General features: G+C 41.1%; 1 protein-coding gene across 1 annotated transcript in view; it reads right to left on the minus strand.

Annotated features, from left to right (window-relative positions):
• The window catches only part of RYR2 (ryanodine receptor 2), a 3071198-nt gene that overhangs the window by 356987 nt on the left and 2694343 nt on the right, over positions 1-19868 (minus strand). Inside the window, exon 90 of the mRNA XM_078648003.1 lies at positions 3356-3486. Coding sequence (XP_078504129.1) covers positions 3356-3486 — 131 coding nt within the window. The remainder of the gene's footprint in view (positions 1-3355; positions 3487-19868) is intronic.

Consider the following 19868-nt stretch of genomic DNA (forward strand, 5'->3'; position numbering starts at 1 on the left):
TCTGATAGTCTAGATATTGACAACTGCGGGGGTAATTTGATTAAATCATTTGGTGAACTCTGCTTCGCAATAAAAAGCGAGATTTCCAAGCCAACATCAAGGAAAGTTGAGGAAGCCCCTAAATGGTTTGATGCCTCTTGCTCGAAGGCAAATCGGGATCTAAGGGCTGCTCTCACGGCCAAACCACGGGATATTTCCCAGGTAAAGCTTTTGAGAGCAAGGTATAAATCCACCCTGCGTATTAGATCAAATAAACTAGTTAAAGATCATTGGGAATCCCTTGTACGTACAGCCGCCCTAAAAGACACTCCAGGTTTCTGGAGGGAGGTAAAGAGCTTAAGATCACTTGGCTCAAATATAACATCAATTAACTGTAGTATCTTGGGACCTGTGTGGGTGGAGCACTTCTCAAAGATTTATGCTGTATCTGATCACCCTGCAGTAAACCTTCCTCCCCCAACTCCTTTAAACATCACATTGCTTGAGGTAGAGGATGCTATTGCCGAATCTGCCAGTAATAAAGCACCTGGCCCAGATGGTCTTTCCATCGACCAACTAAAATGTGAAATTAATTTCTGGGCACCTATATTATGCAATGTATTTAATAACTTAACATACGAATCCATCCCTGAAACATGGTCAAACAGTACTATCGTCCCCATTTTCAAAAAAGGTGACAGGCTGGATCCCGGGTGTTACCGCCCAATATCATTAATTGATAACACCCTGAAAGTTTTGGGTAGGGTAATTTTTAAAAGAATTAGAACTTGGGCGGAGGAAAGTTCCACCTTACACCCAAGCCAACTAGGGTTCCGTAGTAAGGTGGGCACGGTAGAACAGTGTTTAAACCTAAATCTGATAATGGCCAAATATACAATTGCCAAAAAATCCCCCTTATATTTTGGTTTTATGGATTTGAGTTCTGCTTTTGATTTTGTAAACCGCTCCCGTTTATGGACCGTCCTTCTTAATTATGGTTTAGATGAAAATTTGGTGCATTTTTTATCTTATCTCCACAGCAACCTAAGAGCCCGTGTGCGTATTAACTCCTTTGGCGAAGTATCAAGTGACATTTTAATTGGCAGGGGGGTCAGACAGGGTTGCGTTCTGGCCCCTCTGCTTTTTATTTTATACATTAACGAATTGAGTAGCTCATTAAGTACCCTAACTAAAGATGTACCGTATATCAACGGCATGCCGATACCCACCCTACTTTACGCTGATGATGCGGTCCTAATGGGCCGCACTCCAAAGGCACTGCGTATTTTAATCTCAGGTTTCGTTAGTTTTATGGCTGATTTGGGCTTAAGTACAAATTTCAAAAAATCCCTTATCATGTCCAGTGGCCCAAAAAAGCATAAAATCACAAGGATAACCTCAGGGGAGAATGTTCTACATAGCACATGCACTTTCCCATATTTGGGGCTGTTGTTCTCAAACAGCGGTTCATGGCAACCGCATGTTTCCTATGCTAGAAACAAACTGGGCAAAGCTATTAACTCCATAATCTCTCTACGCCAACCCAACCATGCGGATGTGATAACACCATTAATCAAAATTTATCAAACACAATGCATCCCTACCGGTACTTACGGTGCAGAGGTATGGGGATATACAAATTGTCTCCATATCCAGACGGAAGAAAACAGATTTTGCCGAAAAGAGTTGGGAGGAGTTATTTGTGCTTCAAATTACATATGTCATAGTGAATTAAACACCCCCTATATTGAGGACTTTGTTAGATCAAGGCCTGCCCTTTTTTGGTTGAAGATATGGACGAACCCGGCAGCCATATTGACCCAAGATATAATATCAGACTGCTTAAAATGTGATAGGGCACATTATATACCATGGTTAAAAGCAGTAAATGAAAGTCTAACAAACGTAGGGTATGGTTATTTGTTTACATCCCCTAACCTTATAGATCGTTCTCATAAGAAGTGTATTAAAAGGGCTTTGTATAACATGTACAGAGAAAAACGTGAAAATATACACCTTCCAAAATGTACGGTCGCAAAATATTTGGGCCACTTAGAGCTCACTTCTAGTTACTCTGCCCCGCCCCAGAAATACCTACGTTTAAATCTTGGTAGGTGGAATAGAAGTCTACTATTCCGTTTCCGGGACGGGAGCATAGTAAATTTGTTAAACTTCCCATTGGGTTATAACAAACATTTGGAAACGTTAGGTTGTCCATGTAACCCGACTATGAAACAAAGCCTTATGCATGTCATGTTTTTCTGTGATTTTTATAAATTGTTTACTGTGCACTTTTTAATGCCATATTGCAGGAAACACGATCTGGTAGATTTTAAGATTGCAATGAGGAACTTGCTAATGTTAGGTACTGAGGAAACCATATTTAGAGTGAGCTGTTTTCTCAAAGCTGCTGTTCGCTCACGAGCTACTTTGCACATTGATTGATAAGAACCTACAATTTGTATACCGCAATTTATATCATCTTCTTTCTTGCACATTGTAATTTGCACATATATATTTGTTCGGATAGTTGTCGTTGTTGCTTTTAAGAATTTAAAAAAAATATTGTATATATTGTCTTGTCTTTTTTAACATGTTTCTGCATTTTTGCACATCAGACATATCATATTTACCGGCTGTTCATTTTTTTTGTATTGTACTGTATGTCATTGCATTTGCTGTGTACTTTTATGGATTTATTTTTTCCGAATAAAGATCTTTGACTTGACTTGACTTGATAGTCTCTCGGCTCTCACTCCATCTCCATAAGCTGGATTCACAGAGCCAGAAAACAGTAAACATCGTGGCACCTTTGAAGGTAGGTCCAGCATGGGGTGTCACTTACTGGTGAGACAAGAGTTACAGATTATATTACCTGGAAGATTCGTGAAGGTTCTGAGCCTAATCGAGGTCTGTGACTGCACTTTGGATGCATTTTTTCCGACCAGGCTGAGAGACTGTGAGTTCAAGCAGACAGACCGAGTCCCCTGGTGTAGGGGGAGCCACACACGGGGTAATGTGAAATGTATTTATATATAAGCCATCAGCATAGCGTGTCCGCTACTCACAATGTCGTATCATCAAGCACCCTATTTCTCTTTTTGTGACCTCCTTTTTCTTCCTCCAACCCCACCCACAGGGAGTGATCACTTGGTTGCTGGTCATCCTCCGAGAGGGTCCTAATGACCTGCCACCTGCATCTGGTACTTAAAATGATACACCCCAATGCTCTCCCCCCACCACTGCCCTGCTTTTGTGGCAGCCTGGACCACAACTGTAAACAAATGACACAAGTGGGGAAGCATGACTACCAGAGAGTTACACAATAAGGTGTGTGATGACCTATTGCAGGTCAAAATGAAGAAAGATATCTCACTGTGTGTTGATGACAAGTCTATCCCACTGCCCTTTAATATCGTCTTCTGAAGGCTGTTCTGTAATGTACAGTCCATCAAATTCCAGCTTCCGTGCCACTTCCTTCTCTCGCTTGAAAATCACCAGAGGCACCTGTAGTGGAGAAAAGGTTTAGCCCATTAGATCCAGTAATACATTGAGAATAATGTCAGGGGATAAAGTGATAAAGAGTGAAAATACCAGCTGATGACATTTAGGGGCCAGTGGATACAACTTTTTAATTTACAATGCGGCTTTTTTCTCTGTTTGTCTGCGTTTCTGTGTTCCTCTGTTTATATGGTCTTTATAAATTGTTTTATGTATTTGAAATTGTAGTTATAATGTTAAACCATGTTTTATTCTTAATAGAGCTACACAGGGCACTCTCTTAGTACCTAGGTAGATAACATATGGGCCATACAGTAGAATCGAGAGGTAAGATAGTGCTCTGTATATAAGCATACAAGGAACAAAACTGTTTTCACATTTAAACACAACTACACAGTTATATCTGCCAGTTGCCCCACCCTGTTTAACATATATATAAGTTCACTGGTGACGTTAATCAGGCCTTTTGGTGTCACCTGTATGAATTATGTGGATGACACTCAATTAATTATTGCCATGGACAACACTGGGTCCACTCCCCTGGACGTATTTCATCAGTGTATGCCAGTGGTTTATTCGTGGTTCTGTTACAATGATCTGGTGTTTAATACTGACAAGACAATGGTTTTGTTCTTTAAAAATAATTTTTATTGAGTTTTAAATAACGAGAAACCAAAAAAAATCAAGAGTAAGGTGACAAAAGACAGAACTGATCCAGCAAATGAGGAAAATAGCAAACTTAGGGAAAATAAACCAACGATCCAATTAGAGTATAGCAAACCTAATCGTTGCATTAATTATACAAATTTCACTGAGTTGAGAATTAAAAAAAAGAACAATCACAACAGAAACCACATTTATTTGTTAGAAAGTTTTATGAAGCGCGAACATGACCCTTGCGGGTATCAGAGCGATGTACACAGGGCGCAAGCATGAATAAACTCCGTACAATAGAGGTCAGCATAGTGACACCACAAGGAGTATACAAGCAAGATCAGAGACTAGGTAGTGGGCCACCCTAGATCCATTGCTCCTCCTGTGTAAAATATTTCCAGTAACATTCAGCAAAACAAGCAAGAGTGCCCTTAAACAACATACTAAAATAATTGACAACACTGTAGGGTGAGAACCCTCGGGTAAAATAACAATTAACCATCAAATAAATGGAGCACTCTAAGTTGGGAAACATGTCAGGACTGTAAACAAGGTTACAAGCAAAAGAGAAATGATGATGCAGTTAATGATCATTCAGAAAAATCAATTTGGCATGTTTCTTGAAATAGGCAGTGGGAGGATGGGCTCTAATCACAGCGTTCCAAATTCTAGGTGCAAGGCCTGAGAAAGCACGTTTGTATGTACTTTTCTTCTTAAATTTGTGAAGTTTCAAGAGAAGTGAGGACGTACTTCTTAAGTTCCAATTTGAGCCAGGGAGAACGAGCTTGTTTGCCAGATAGGCCGGAATATTGTAATGCAAGGCTTTATGCGTGAGGCAAGCTATTTTAAAACGAATCCTCGCTTCAATAGACAGCCAGTTAAGCTGCACAAGGTCCGGTGTAATGTGATCTTGTTTTCCGGAGCCTGTGGTGAGCCTGACCTAAGCGTTGAGAGTGACTCTGAGGGGGCCAAGTTCACTTTAGGCAGCCCCGCAAGGGTCAACAGCCCATATTCAAGACGTGAGATCACCAGGGATTGTACTGCCGGTTGTATGTTTTTAGTTGGAAGGAAAGGTTTGAATTTTCTTGAGGGTGTTAAGATGAAAGTTGGCACCCCTTATAGTGGTACTGATGTGAGCTTGCATATTAAGTAATTTGTCCAAGGTAATGCATAGCGATTTAGCGGAGTCAACCATGTGTGGGGTGCAGTTAAGAGCTGTGAGTTGCTTTAGCCAATCCAGGGTAGGTGCAGAGTGATTGTGGGGCGCAATCAGCAGGAATTCAGTTTTGAGGGTATTCAATAAAAGATGGTTCTGGGTTAACCATTTTGAGTTTGCGAAAGAGCCTCATTTAAAGTTTTAATGTCATCTAGAGAGGAGATCTTCAAGTAAAGTTGGGTGTCATCCGCATACATGTGTATGTGAATGTGAATGTTAGACTGGTTTAGAATGACAGTGAGTGGCTCCATAAAAAGGTGGAAGAGCATGGTCGAGAGTGCGGATCCTTGTGGAACTCTAATCCTGACTTGGGTACTGGGAGCAAGGGACTGGTAGAGTTTAACCCTTTATGTACTGTTGGGTAAGAAAGAGGTAAACCACTTTAGGACCGGTCCCGTTAAACCCATTCTCCGTTGTAGAAGATTAATCAAGGTGTCATGTTTGATGGTGTCGAAAGCAGACGACTGGTTCAGAGTATCGAAAGACAAGGGACATTAGAATCAAGGGATTTTCAGAGCGTCATCCACAATGTGCATAAGTGCAGTTTTGGTACTATGCCCTGCTCTGAAATCGGATTGATAAAGGTCCAGTAATTGTAATTTCTCTATAAGGTTGCAGAGCTGCTTGTCGACGCATTTCTTGAGAAGTTTGGCTAATGTCATGATGTTTGTGATAGGTCTGAAATTGTTGGGATCAGATAAATCCGTGTTAGGCTTCTTAGGGATGGGAATGACTTGCCTGATTTTGATGCAATCAGGCGATGTTCCCCTGTAGTAGAGATTAATGTCTAATCAAACCCAAGAGGAGGAATGGCCAAGTTGAGGTCTTTAAAACATTTAGCAGGTAGTGGATCATTGAAGTGATTAGCCGGTTTTAGAGTTGCCATCTTGTGGAGTAATTCTGTTTAATCTGGCAAGATGAAGGAATTTCAAGAGGTGTCATTTATGGAGAGCAGCCATGGCAAAAGTAGACTGCCAAAAGAACCACCAGCTCCTCTGGAGATGTGGTGAGATTTAGAGGCGGCACCACGGGAATGACAGGTTGGAGCTCCAGTTCAATTTTCCTTGCTTTTTCAGAGAATTGCATTGTGAAGTCCTCCTCACTAGGAAGTAGATTCACTGAGGACTGGTTGGGGTTGGAAGACTGGTTGGCTTGTTGTTTTAGGATTTCAAATAGCATCTTGCGTCTGTTTTTGGCACCATCCAGTTGCGCACTAAAATGGTCAGTTTTAGCAATGCAGATTTTTTTTTTGTAAGCGCTTCTCATTTTCCTCTGATAGAGACTGGCGGTGGACAGCTTGTTTCTCCAGAACCTCTCTAAAATCCTAAGTTTGCGTAGTTTGTCATTTAGGACGCCATTAAACCGAGGATTAGAATGTTTGAGATGAATCCTTTTTAATTGATTTGGCACAAAGATATTAGTCACAGTGCTAGTGTAAAGGTCAGAAGGATCATCCAGGTTAGTCATGGTAGTGGGCGGATGAAGTCTATTCATGGTGATGACAGTAGGAGCATTGATGTTGACGTCTCTCATGTTGCGAGACCATTGTTTTGCTTTAAGAGGTTGATCTTTTCTGCTAGTAGTCTTTCTCAGTATGTGGAAGGCAATTTGATGATGATCCCACCAGACGCAAGGTAGTATGTCTTTCATTTGAATGAAATTGTCTCTAGCAATAATGGGGCCAAGGGTTGAGCCTTTGTTGTGGGTGGGACCCTTACAGAGCGGAGAGAAGTTGAGATCGGAGAGGAAAGTTTTAATGGAGCTGACCAAGGCATCATTGGCGTCATTCCAATGGAGGTTGAAGTCTCCAAGGAAGATTTGGTATGGTTATTCAGAACATGAGCTAATGAGCTCCATGATTTGCTCTATGAAGATCAAATTGTCACCAGGGGGATGGTAAATCGTGTGAAGCACACAGAAAATCGTGCCCTCATTTCAAATTTCTATCATAAGTAGCTCACAGGAAGAAGGCGGAGCCTTCTGAGATTGCTTCATGGTTAGGCTGGCACAATGAATGCAGGCAATGCCACCCCCCCCCCCCCCCATCTTCCCTGGCTGATCACATCGAATAATGACATAGTCAGGCGGTACTAAAATGTCGAGAATGGGACGGAGGCATCGTTGGGCCATGTTTCCGTGAGAATCAGTAGGTCCAAATCTTGTGCTAAGATGAGTGCAGAAATGTCTGCAGCATGTTTTACAGCAGATCTGCAGTTGAGCAGCATGGAATTAATGTGTGGGGAGGTGTTAGTCTCTTCACTGTGAGCAGTAGTTATTTGGAGTAGGTTTTCTTTAATAGCCCATCTGGAGTTAACCCTGGGTTCCCTGTCAGGGTCTGGGCAATTAGCGGGGATGTTACTAACAGAGTTAGAGAAGGTGAAAGATCCCGGACTACTATACGAGAATACCAGAGCGTGGATGCCTTCCGACGACATCCGGGACTGAAACCTACAAGGTTTGTAGTGATGGTTAGGCAGAGGCCTGGAGATCCACCTGTAACTAATTGGGGATCTGGCAAAGGGTTCTTCTTTCCCACCACCGCAGTCTTCTGGTGTGTTGCAATGCACCTTCACAAGTGGCGTGTGTAGTGTGTACATATATTACCTAATAGAACATAGGTGGAGGAGAGCACAGTGGAAAACAAATAAAATGGATAAACTAAACTAGGCAGGTCAGTCCTGAGAAGCAGGCACCTCAGCCAGCCAGCCCGAACGGGGTCTCAGATCCGACCACGCTTTTTCCTCTGAGGATCATCCTCCATTAGCACCATCTCCAGTCTATTTCTATACAGAAATTCTCACCACCAAATGCATGGATCGGGTGACTCACTAAAGAGCTAGAATCATGCAAGAACAAATCTAGCTAACGTATTAGAAAATACATGTAAACCAGATAAGTAGGAAGGAATAGGTGGTGAATGACCCAACATAATCAGCTTCGTATCAGCCACAATCACCAGATTAGAAATGCCAGATAATTTGATGACAACATATTGCAAATAGAAGCATAACGCAGAGCAAGATGCAAACAAATGAACCCCATTTGCGCCCGAAGCCCACAACGTAAACAATGATCATACGGCTGTAGATTCATAATGAAGAGACGATGCAGGGTATAATACCAATCATTAATACATTTGAGATGAAGTACCCTAATATGAGATACGTTTAGAGCTGAATTGCTACACCCGAGGTCAGCAACTGTTACTTCCATACCAGGAATATTCTTTTGAAGGAACCCCAGAAATATTGGAAAGCTTTTAGCATCTTGAAGTGGGTTCGTTAAAAATATATTGTGTCCACAATGCCTGAACTGGAGACTATCGATTCGCCCAGCAGAAGAAACTCTGTAAAAATGCAACCCAGATGCTATAGCTCAAACACCATAACAGCCAGAGTCGTGAGAAGAATAAAGTCAGATAATAGAACCTGAGAATCGGAATAGAGAGCACCCCATATACCTTACCCTGATCTAAAAACTGGATCTTACACTGAGGCTTATGATAGAACAAGATGAACCTCTGCCATAATGCCTCAACTTTAGTAAAGAAAGCCACTGATGTAACGTCTCATTGTTATTCTCCAGATTCTCAGGAATATTAAGCATGTAGATGACCCCAAGATAAACCAAGGACTGTACCTACCTCTGATCCTAGCTAGGAGGAGCCACATTAGATAACATCTGGATTTTATAAGAGTTTAACTTGTAACTGGCGACTTTGCCAAATGATTGGGCTTTTGCCACAATAGCATGTAGACCCCTAATCAGAGCAGGGGTCAGGACAGCAATGTAATCTGCATATGCACGGACTTTTACTTCAAAGTGATGCAGTCACTGAGATTGTATCTCATCCATCCATTTAGGAGTTTGGATAAACAGCAATGCAGCTTCAACCAATATCCAGCAGGGCAGCAGTGACGCTGGCGGAAGGGGGGGGGAGAGAGGGGAGATGGGGAGGGTTGAATAAAAAAGTAGAAATGTAACTGATCTTGCAGCCGCCTTGCGTTTTGATGCTCCTTCTCATCTGCTGCTCCAGACAGTCCCTAGGACAGACTCCCCTACCAATCCAGACACTTTGGCCTGAGTGGGCTGTTTAGATGATCCGCTCAGGCACAGGGAGTCTGGCACATTTCTCCACCTGGCAGTAGAATACAGCCACATTAGATAAAGCTAACTGCTCATATCTGTTTGGCCAGCGTGAGCCAGCCAGCCAAACAGACATGCCCAGTTAGAAGTGCACAACCAATCTTCGCTGTGATCCCGCCCCGCCCTACCTACACACGCTGGCTCGACCAGCGACTGAAAAATAAAATGACTGTAACATATTGTTTTATTTTTCAGCTGCTGGCTCAGAGCCAGTGAGGCAATACTCCTCCACCGCTGCAGAGGAGCCGTCCCTGACAAACAGTTCAATATAGAGAGCAAATAACTAAGGGGAAAGAGGGCACTCCTGCCGGGTACCATGGAGAATCGAAATAGGATCAGCATATAGACCCGCACTGCGTATCCTTGCCTTAAGGCCCTAGAGACAAAGATGTAACCTAAGCCAGCGGACTCCATGACCCCCCAAAGGAAGGGCCAGGAGACCCTATCAAAGGCCTTTTCAGCATCAAAACAAATCATTTCAACTCGACTCCTTCCCGCAGAGGCCACATTGAAGGCCATGATTGTCTATTGACATGCAATGTTGTGTCACGGCCAGGGAGGAAACCGTCCTGGTGTAAGTTCACCAATTCTGAAATAATTATAGACAGCCTATTAGTGAGAACGCATGTATAGATCTTAGAAAAGGCGTTAATTAAGGAGATTGGATGGTATGTACCGCAGAGTGCAGGATCTTTCCCCTTTTTTGGAGAGATGACAATATTTGTCTCCCTCCAAGACTCAGCAACATAATCTGACAGATCAAAAGATGTCCCTTAACACTGGTGTTAAAGTCAGCGAGAAGATAGAATAAAACTCTAATGTTATCTGGTCGGGACCAAAGGCCTTCCCACTGGGGACCAAAGGCCTTCCCACTGGCTATGGAACTAATGACATCTTTAACCTCAAGAAGAGCAGTAGGTGTCTCCAACTTAGACCACTGAGTGAAGGTCGCCTTATGATCTAGGTGTTGCCGAATAAATCGAATAATGTCCTCGGTGGGAGAAAAACAGTCCTCACTATAGAAATGCTGCTAGTACCGAGGAATACATCACAAACTGAAGCTGGATCGGCAACTAGAGACCCATTATCATCCCTGATCTGCTGGATACTATTCTAGCTGAATCTGTTTCTTACCCTGAATTATAAAATTTGCTCCATTTCCTCACTGTTCTCAAAGTAAGTAATCTGCCGGGGCCTTCCATTTTTGACAACCCTATCCCACATTTGTTTTCTGAGGGAGGCTCTAAGAACGGTTGACTGCTCCAAAAGCCGGTTGGCCTGAGGCCCATCCTTTATCATAAAACAAGTTTCTAGATCGGATTCTAAGGAGCTGAGAATCTGTTGGGTCACGATTTCCTCCGCCAATGGAGTCCTCCATTGATGAGAGGCGAATTGGAAATCAGAACACTGCCACCCGACAAGCCAACATTTCACGCTTTATGCATGATTGCAACTAACAGCACAGATTGCACTAACCATTACCCACATAGTTTTAAATACTTTAAAAGATGGCTTCAAGCTTACCAACTGTGTTCAGCTTAAATAAACTGTACTTAAGCTGTTCTGCTTCTCAGCCCATGCTCCCTGAGCCACGCTTGGATTGCTTCATACTCAAGTGCGTATGGCGCACTCATACATAGCCCATCATCTAAACTAATCCCAATGCTGCTTTCATACTGTTCATATAAGTGAACAGTATGACAACAGCATCCGGATTGGTTAGAGCGGGCAGAGATATCACTCACACGGAGACCTGTAGGCTGCGTCTATGTTCCCCGGGCTCACTGACACAGCACTAGTTACAAGAGCGGAAGTACGCATGTCGGGGTGCCCGTGCTTAAAGAAACAGTCAAACTAACATGTGCAATTCATCTCACGGTGACAGGCAGGTTGGCTGCCAATCATCATGCATAGGGCACAGCCCACTTCTCCATCCCGGGTAAAGTTATGTGCAAAACAGAACAGTTAGAGAACACTGCTTGAAATGCATTTGACAGCTTGCTCGCACATAGCGGGTCAATGCCCCTGGCGCTCCTTATAAAAGCTGCCCCCTGATTTGCACACTTATAAACCCTTAAGATAGCATGACAAAACAAAAATGATAAAAAGAGGAAAATATAAACATTTGAAAGGGCACCTATGAAACCAGAAATCTGCATAGAACGAGATTTTAAATTTCCATTTAGATGATTGTTAACGCTGAAATGGGAAAATAAAGATGTGATATAAACCCCTCCTGTCATTTCAGGATGTTTAGTCTGTAACATGACATGAGTGAACTGATGGACCTGCTCTCATTTTACTGACAGTGGACTACTGTTCCTCTCAATGGGTTAGCAAGTAAAATGGTGGTGGCATTGTACCATGTTTTGTAATTAGTAGTTGTGACCAGACTGCTTTATCTGTGTCACTAGACTGGAGGCCTACTAGTAATGTAGTAATGGCCTAAGTAATGAAGAAACGGTAAGCTCCTGACAGCAGCTGTCACTGTATGGGCGACCATGGAGTAAGGGCAAGTCATGCTAACCTTTGAGTTGCTGATTGAATACATTTGGGATTTATAGAGCGCCTGGTTACTCCAAAGAAGTGCCCCCGCTCTAAGCATCATCAAGGTCAGAAAAGTCAAAAACCGGTAGACTCCGAGCTCCTTCTAGCTCTGTCTAAAGAGCCAGGTCTTCAGATTTTTCCAGAACCTTGCCTCAGACTGTTCAAGTCTCAGATTAAGTGACATTGCAGTCCATAGCTTGGCTGCACAGAGACCAAAGGAGCAACCTCCCAGTAGTGCTTGACGCACTCTGGGAATCACTGCAGGAGCTTCTACCCCAGGGCTAAGTGCTCTAGAGGGGGTATGAACAATGACTAGCGGTAGAGATAACTGGGCCCCCTCTGACTCATTATCCTGTGCGTAAAACACAGAGCTTTAAAGGAGATTCTGTGTTTTACAGGGAGCCAATGAAGTGCTGCCAAACTGGGGCTAATAGTGGCCCATTATGGAATTCTCAATAGCAGCCTGGCAGCTGCATTTTGAATTCTTTGTAGCATTGCCAGTCTGCCTTCAGAAATCCCCAAGTATAGCACATTGCAGTAATCAAGCCGGGACACCAGCAAGGCCTGTGTCACTGTTTTATGTGCTGAGTCTGGTATTAGCCTCAAAAACTTCCTTAACAGCCTCAGTACCCTAAAACTGGTGGCCACAGTGGCCTTGATCCGACTTTCAAAAGATAACTGAGCGGCAAATAGGATGCCTACATCTTTCACTTCAGGTTTAGGAATAGGGGTGGGGCCCAGATCAGCAGGCTACCACACCGAGGACCAGATTGAAGGCTGTTTCACCACCACCAGCACCTCTGTTTTATCTGCATTTAACTTCAGGCAGCTAGCTTGTATCCATGTCACTAGATCAGAGAGACAAGATCTAAAATTTGCAGCGGCCCTTTCGTCCTCATTGGCTAGTGTAATAACTAGCTCAGTGTAATCAGCCTATGACACCATTCTCAGGCCATAGCCCTCGATACCATCAGACAGTGGGTGAAGATATAGGTTAAAAAGAATAGGGCTCAGTGCTGATCCCTGGGGCACTCCCCGCTGTAAGGGGATAATATCAGAGGTGTATGGTTTCTGAGATTCCTGGAAAGAGCGTTAATGGAGAAAATCTGCAAACCATTCAAAAGCTATACCCTTTATGCCCTAAGGCCACAGTCGTTCCAGTAGCACAGTGTGAGATACTGTATTGAACACTGTGCAGAGATCCAGCATAATGAAAACTCCCATTTTCCCTTCGTCGCCCACCCTGCGTAGCATCTCAGGGGCCAAAAGCAGGGCAGACTCCATGCTATACTGTGGTCTCACGCCCAATTGAGTTTCATGCAGGAGATTGTTCTCTGTGACAAACTTCGTCAATTGGGAATTGACATGCCTTTCAGCCAATTTTGCCATGAAAGGGAGCAGGGAGATAGGGCAAAAATTCTCAGGTTTAGAAGAGTCAAGATATGCTTTGTGCAGCCCTTTCATGTCTGACAAAATATAGAAAGACAAAATATCGACCTACAAAAATATTGGAGCAATAATATCGAAGTCAACAATATCGACATCCTAACTACAAAAAGGTAAGTACAAAAATATCGAAAACAATATATAGATGTCAAAAATATAGTTTTTTTAAAAATATAGTTTTTTTATTAAAAAAATATGTAAAATTAATTAAAAAAGACTTCGAAATATGATAAACAGTACAAAAAAATATTATATTATTTAAAATTATTAAGGAATATACATAATTCAATTAAAAAATTATTAAACATATACATATAATATATAATATATACTTAATAATCAGTTGTAATATTTAATGTAATAACTTATAAATAATTACAAATATTATATAATACAAATTCATCTATACACATAAAATAATAACAAATAAAAATTAAATAATTATACAAAACAATTATTTTTTTATTTCATTTTAATATTTTTTAAATTAAGTAAATACTACATTAACTAAAACAATACAAAAAATATTAAATAACAGAGGGAATAAAATACTAAAACAACAGTAAGGAAAATGTTGGATAGCGTAGGGGTAAAAATGACTATTCTCACTCGAGAGAGCAACAGTAGGGAAAGTGTTGGATAGCATAGGGGTAAAAATTAATATTCCAACGCCAGAGAGTGCAACAGTAGGGAAAGTGTTGGATATCGTAGGGGTAAAAATTACTATTCCAACTCCAGAGAGTGCAACAATAGGGAAAGTGTTGGATAGCGTAGGGGTAACAATTACTATTCCAACTCCAGAGAGTGCAACAGTAGGGAAAGTGTTGGATAGCGTAGGGGTACAAATTACTATTCCCACTCCAGTGAATGCAACAGTAGGGAAAGTGTTGGAAACCGTAGGGGTAAAAATTACTATTCCCACTCCAGAGAGTGCAACAGTAGGGAAAGTGTTGGATAGCGTGGAAGTTAAAAATAACATACTTATAAATAAAGTAATATTTTAAAATATTTAAAAAAATATTTATTAAATTAATCTAAACTATTTACAAATACCAATAAATAATTATTAAAAAATAATTACCAATTAATAATTAATATCCAATAAATTAATTATCAATACCCAACTATAAATGTAATACCTACTTAATTACATATCAATTACTTTACACACTATTAACGCACAACAAACGCCAATATTAAAATAATACACTTAACATAATTATCAATTAATCAAGTAATTAAAATGAATTACCAATTAATAAAATTGGATTACCAATTAATAATTAAATTAACAATAATATATTTAGCAAAAACGATTAATGAAAATAAACTATTACTTAATTACATTTAAATTACTTCCCACCCTATTCCCCTATGGACCCATAACCCGCTACAGAATATAATTATCAATTAATCAATAAATTAAGATTAATTACCAATTAATAAAAATGAATTACCAATTAATTAAAATTAATTAATAATTCCTAAAAAATGAATAATTAATTTAGTATCATTAAATTACTTCCCACCCTATTCCCCTATAAACCCACAGCCCGCTACAAAACATAATTATCAATTAATCAATTAATTAAAATAAATTACCAATTAATACAAATTAATTACCAGTTAATTAAAATAAATGTATAATTCCTAAAAAAAAAAAAAAATTTACTATAATTAAATTACTTCCACCCTATTCCCCTATAAACCCACAACCCACTACAGAACATAATTATCAATTAATCAATGAATTAAAATAAATTACCAATTAATAAAAATTAATTACCAATTAATTGAAATTAATTTATAATTCCTAAAAAAAAAAAATTACTATAATTAAATTACTTCCACCCTATTCCCCTATAGACCCACAACCCACTACAGAACATAATTATCAATTAATCAATTAATTAAAATAAATTACCAATTAATAAAAATTAATTACCAATTAATTAAAATTAATTTATAATTCCTAAAAAATTCATAATTAATTTAGGATAATTAAATTACTTCCCACCCTATTCCCCTATAAACCCACAACCCGCTACAGAACATAATTATCAATTAATCAATTAATTAAAATAAATTACCAATTAATAAAAATTAATTACCAATTAATTAAAATTAATTTATCATTCCTTAAAAATTAATAATTAATTTAGTATAATTAAATTACTTTCCACCCTATTCCCCTATAAACCCACAACCCGCTACGGTACTAAAATACAACATTTACTTAAATTACATTAAAAAAAATACATATTAAATACATAATAATATACGAAAAAATCATATAAAAATCGATATTAGTAATATCGATATTACTTACATCAATATTAACAAAATCGATATTACTTACCTCCCAAATTCTGTCCCTTCGATATTAAAAAAATCGATATTACTTACCTTCTATATTCTGCCCCTTCGATATTAAAACATCGATATTACGGTAGGTCGATATTAAAAAAATCGATATTTTGTCTGCCTACCCTGTAATATAGGTCCAAATCTGTAATTTTCCCCATAGCCACCTACTTGCCAACATTTTACTGTTAGTGGGCAGATAAGTCTCCTGCAGAAGTGCTATATCTATCCCATGTCAGTTAAGGTATTGAAATACTTTCCGCATTTTCCTATAGTCTCGGAGGCCACGAACATTCCATGTCAATATTTACATTACTATGTAGGGACTGCATCCTGATTTATATGTGTCATCAGCCTGGTGTGATATATGAGACAAATATCAGCATTAAGCTCTTCAGTGGTGTCTACTAAGCCAAGCATGCAAGGTTTACACAATCCAGAAATGAAACCAACTAATAAATCGAAACTCTGATCCCTCCCACCCTCCCATGCTGTGCCCCCCAAATGTGCACAGTCGAATGTCCCCCCATCTCCAAGTAAACATTATGTGAATCACATACTGCTGTGTACATATATAAACCGTACCAGCCTTTTGCCGTGTTGTGTGTCACACCCGCGGGCGGATGCTGCCTGCCTCTACTTAACTACTCTCTTATAAACCAGTCCTGCGCTATTTACCATATCATGCATTTCGTACATCTGTGCTTCATATCTGCTGGCCTAGACCATGGTGCATACAACCAGTGGGGTTTGGATAATGTGGCAACATAGAGCCGTATGATAAGTTCTGAGGCACTTCCCATACACAGTCAGTGGTTACCTAAATGTGCTATTCTATTTAAACACGTAATTCCCCCCTCTTCCCCCTGCTTTGCCGGTTGAAAATTAGGCGTGTTTCCCTCAGTAAAAAAAGCTCAAACCTTAGTAGCCTTAGAGTTCCAACTCCACTCAGTCCTGCTCCTCCAGGCTACCTCCGCTTTTACCTTCGCCAGCTCTTGAGCTATTTTGTCTTGTGTCACTCTTTGACCATTCTTTAAGAGCTTTCTGCGGCATCTTGGGGCCCGTGAAAATCGTAGATTTGCCCTGTCTGTTCACCCTAAGGTGCGCTGGGTAGAGCATTGCATAGCCCAGGCTCTGGTCTCTCAATTGTCTCTTCAGAGGTGCAAACTGTTTACGCGCTTCTTGCACCCACAGGGGGAAGTCAAGGTAGAGAGACATTGTGGTTTCCTCATGCTGGAGAGTGCGCTTCTCTCTGGCCACTCTCAATGTGGCATCCCGGTTTCTATAGTTCAATTATTTGGCGATTATGCGACATGGCAGGGCTCCCGGTGAAGGCCTCGGTCCAAGTGATCGGTGGGCATGTTTCACTACAAATATTGGGGAGAAAGTCTCTCGGCTCAGTAGAGACATCAGAAACTCATCCACATTAAGGGCCCGATTATGATTGCGGTGAATCCGCATCCTCCGGGCCGGCGGAAGCCATCGTTGGCCCGGAGGGTGCGGGTGCACCGCTGCCGTGTGTGTGAAGATCCCCTGCCAGATTAGGATGGCTGGGGGGTCATCGGCAGACGGGGAGACCGTCCGCCGCGAGACCGCGGCGGAAAAGCTCCAATATGGTGGCGGTGTCTATCAGACACCGCCAGCCATATTAGGATTTGCCCTGGGACATGCCTTTCCGCGGCGGCAATGCTGCCACGATAAGGCATACGGTCTTTACTTTGGGCGCCCGTTGCGGGCCCCCAGGGTGAAGAGGGGGGGTGGGGGTGCACATGGAGGGTACCTATGGTACCCCCCTGCATTTGCATGCACGAAGTGGCAGGCACCGCGCGGTGCCTGCCGCTTTGTGCATGCAAATGCACTGCTTGCAGTTTTAAAATTGCGGCGGGTGCTGCTTCAAGCATCACCCGCCGCAATGTTAAAAATACAGGATGTGACCGACAGGGTGGCGGTCACATCCTAATTCGCAGGGAGGGACCGCCGCTGCCCCTGCGGACGGTCCCTCCACCTCTGGGGTGGCAGATGGACGCAGGCCCCATAGTTCCATGTTACCCATGCTGGTGGATTCCGGAAGGCCTGTGATTTGTATGTTACTCCTGCGTGACCGAGCCTCCAACTCTTCAGCCTTATCTTGCACTGTGCTCAGCGCCTTCCCCATACGTCTTTATTCCGAATCGAGCTCTGTTTGGGCTTCTTCAACTTCCCTGACCCTCCTCTCCGTCATATCAATGCGCTCAGCTTGCTTATCAAGATGTTCCGTCATGTGATCCATGTGATACGCCAAAGAATCTATTTTGCTATCGATGATAGCAAGACTCTTTTGAATGCCAGCAAGGATTGTGCGTATATCTTCTTCTGCTGGCTTCTGCCTTTCTGCTTGCTTTGCCGCAGCTTGCTCAGGCTCTGAATCTTGCGACCTCTGTTTGCGCTGTTTAAAGTTGATTTTAGGCTAGGTTTTATAGACCTTTCCCATGTTTGACGCTTCATTACGCTCCTAGTAGCTTGATCATCTGGAGCTTCTGTACACCTGTTACGTTTGGAAACCGTCAGTGTGGATTGTGTCGCTCCAATCCCTCTGTTTCTCGCTACACGGGGCTAGCAGGAGTCTATGTAGTACGTGGCGTTCGCTTTACGCAATATTTCTGTCTCCACAGAAGTTATGGCACTATGCGCAACAACTTGCCGACTTGGCAGAAATGTTTACAAAAACTTCACAAAGTATGGTTATGTCTTTAGCACAGAAAAGGTTCTAGTATGGTATTGGCAGCAATGAGAAAAGTCTCACAATTCACTACATTAAAGAGGCACATAGGGGCACAGAGTAACACAATTTAAATTCACTGACAACATGGACTATTTTATGTGTGCATATTAACCTAGAATGTATCTGGGTTCCAGCAACAGTACTATGAAAAGGATTCATTAGTGTCATCTTGGCAACTTTCTATCAGTGGACTTCCACTTGGCAGGCAAACATAAAATAATACAGGGTTCCAGAAGAATTATAGGCTCCCATCTTCCTAAAACATTTGTTCCAGAATAGCACACCCAGCATGCACCCAAATTCAATAATACTAGCGCTAGTCAAGTGAACCAGAAACAAACAATGCCAAGGAAACCAAGTCAACATGAGGGAACCTTAAATAAAGATTAATGGATCTTTATGCACAGACTTTGCAATCTTTATAAACTATATATGCCATCTAACTTTGTGCATTTTATGCCATGGACAGGCCCCTACTTTATTTAATCCTCAAAAATATTCTCCATTTCTCTGTAAGGAATAGCCTTTATTACCATCGAATACAATATTCTTCAAATCAAACCAAGGAAAAAGAAACAGCTAAAACAGCATCAAGTAAACTAGTTTATCTAATTCAAGACTTGCCAAAGGTGCCTCTTACTTCACAACTAATAATCCACCTGAAGAAATGGAATCACAGCATAATCTTAAAGAAACAACATCTACCACGACTGAGCTGAGCCTTCATTAGGTTCCCAATGAAGACATATTAGTCATCAACCTACACGATCACTTCTCTTTAACAGTGAACAACTGTTCTCTAAAAATTACAAGTCTTCTTGAGAGCCAAAGAGTCTCAACCATGTGGTAAAAGATGACGAAGCATTAAATGGCATGATATCAGCCCAGTAAGAAGCCCTTTATTTCAGGGAATAAAACCCTCCTCAAATAATAATATTTGTCAGGGTTAAAGTCACTACATAAACCTGTGATTAACCAGGTGTTAGTTTGGCACAAAGCAGTCAGGCTTAACTTGGAATCAATGTGTAAAGTACTTATGCAGCACTCAAAACGTGGTAAAGTGAAAACACGACACAAAAAATATCAAACAGATTTAGATAAATGGAATACATTTTATTAAATAAAATTAGATCAAAGCAGCAAAAATCCAATAAGAGATATGCATTTTTAAAGTTTGAATTATAAAAAGCACCAAAAAGCACAAAGGCCAACTGTGGTTATCTAGTCACACTAGACAGGTTTAAAGTCAAACAT

Source organism: Lissotriton helveticus, chromosome 6 (genome assembly GCF_964261635.1).
Source record: "Lissotriton helveticus chromosome 6, aLisHel1.1, whole genome shotgun sequence".
Lineage (NCBI taxonomy): Eukaryota > Metazoa > Chordata > Amphibia > Caudata > Salamandridae > Lissotriton > Lissotriton helveticus.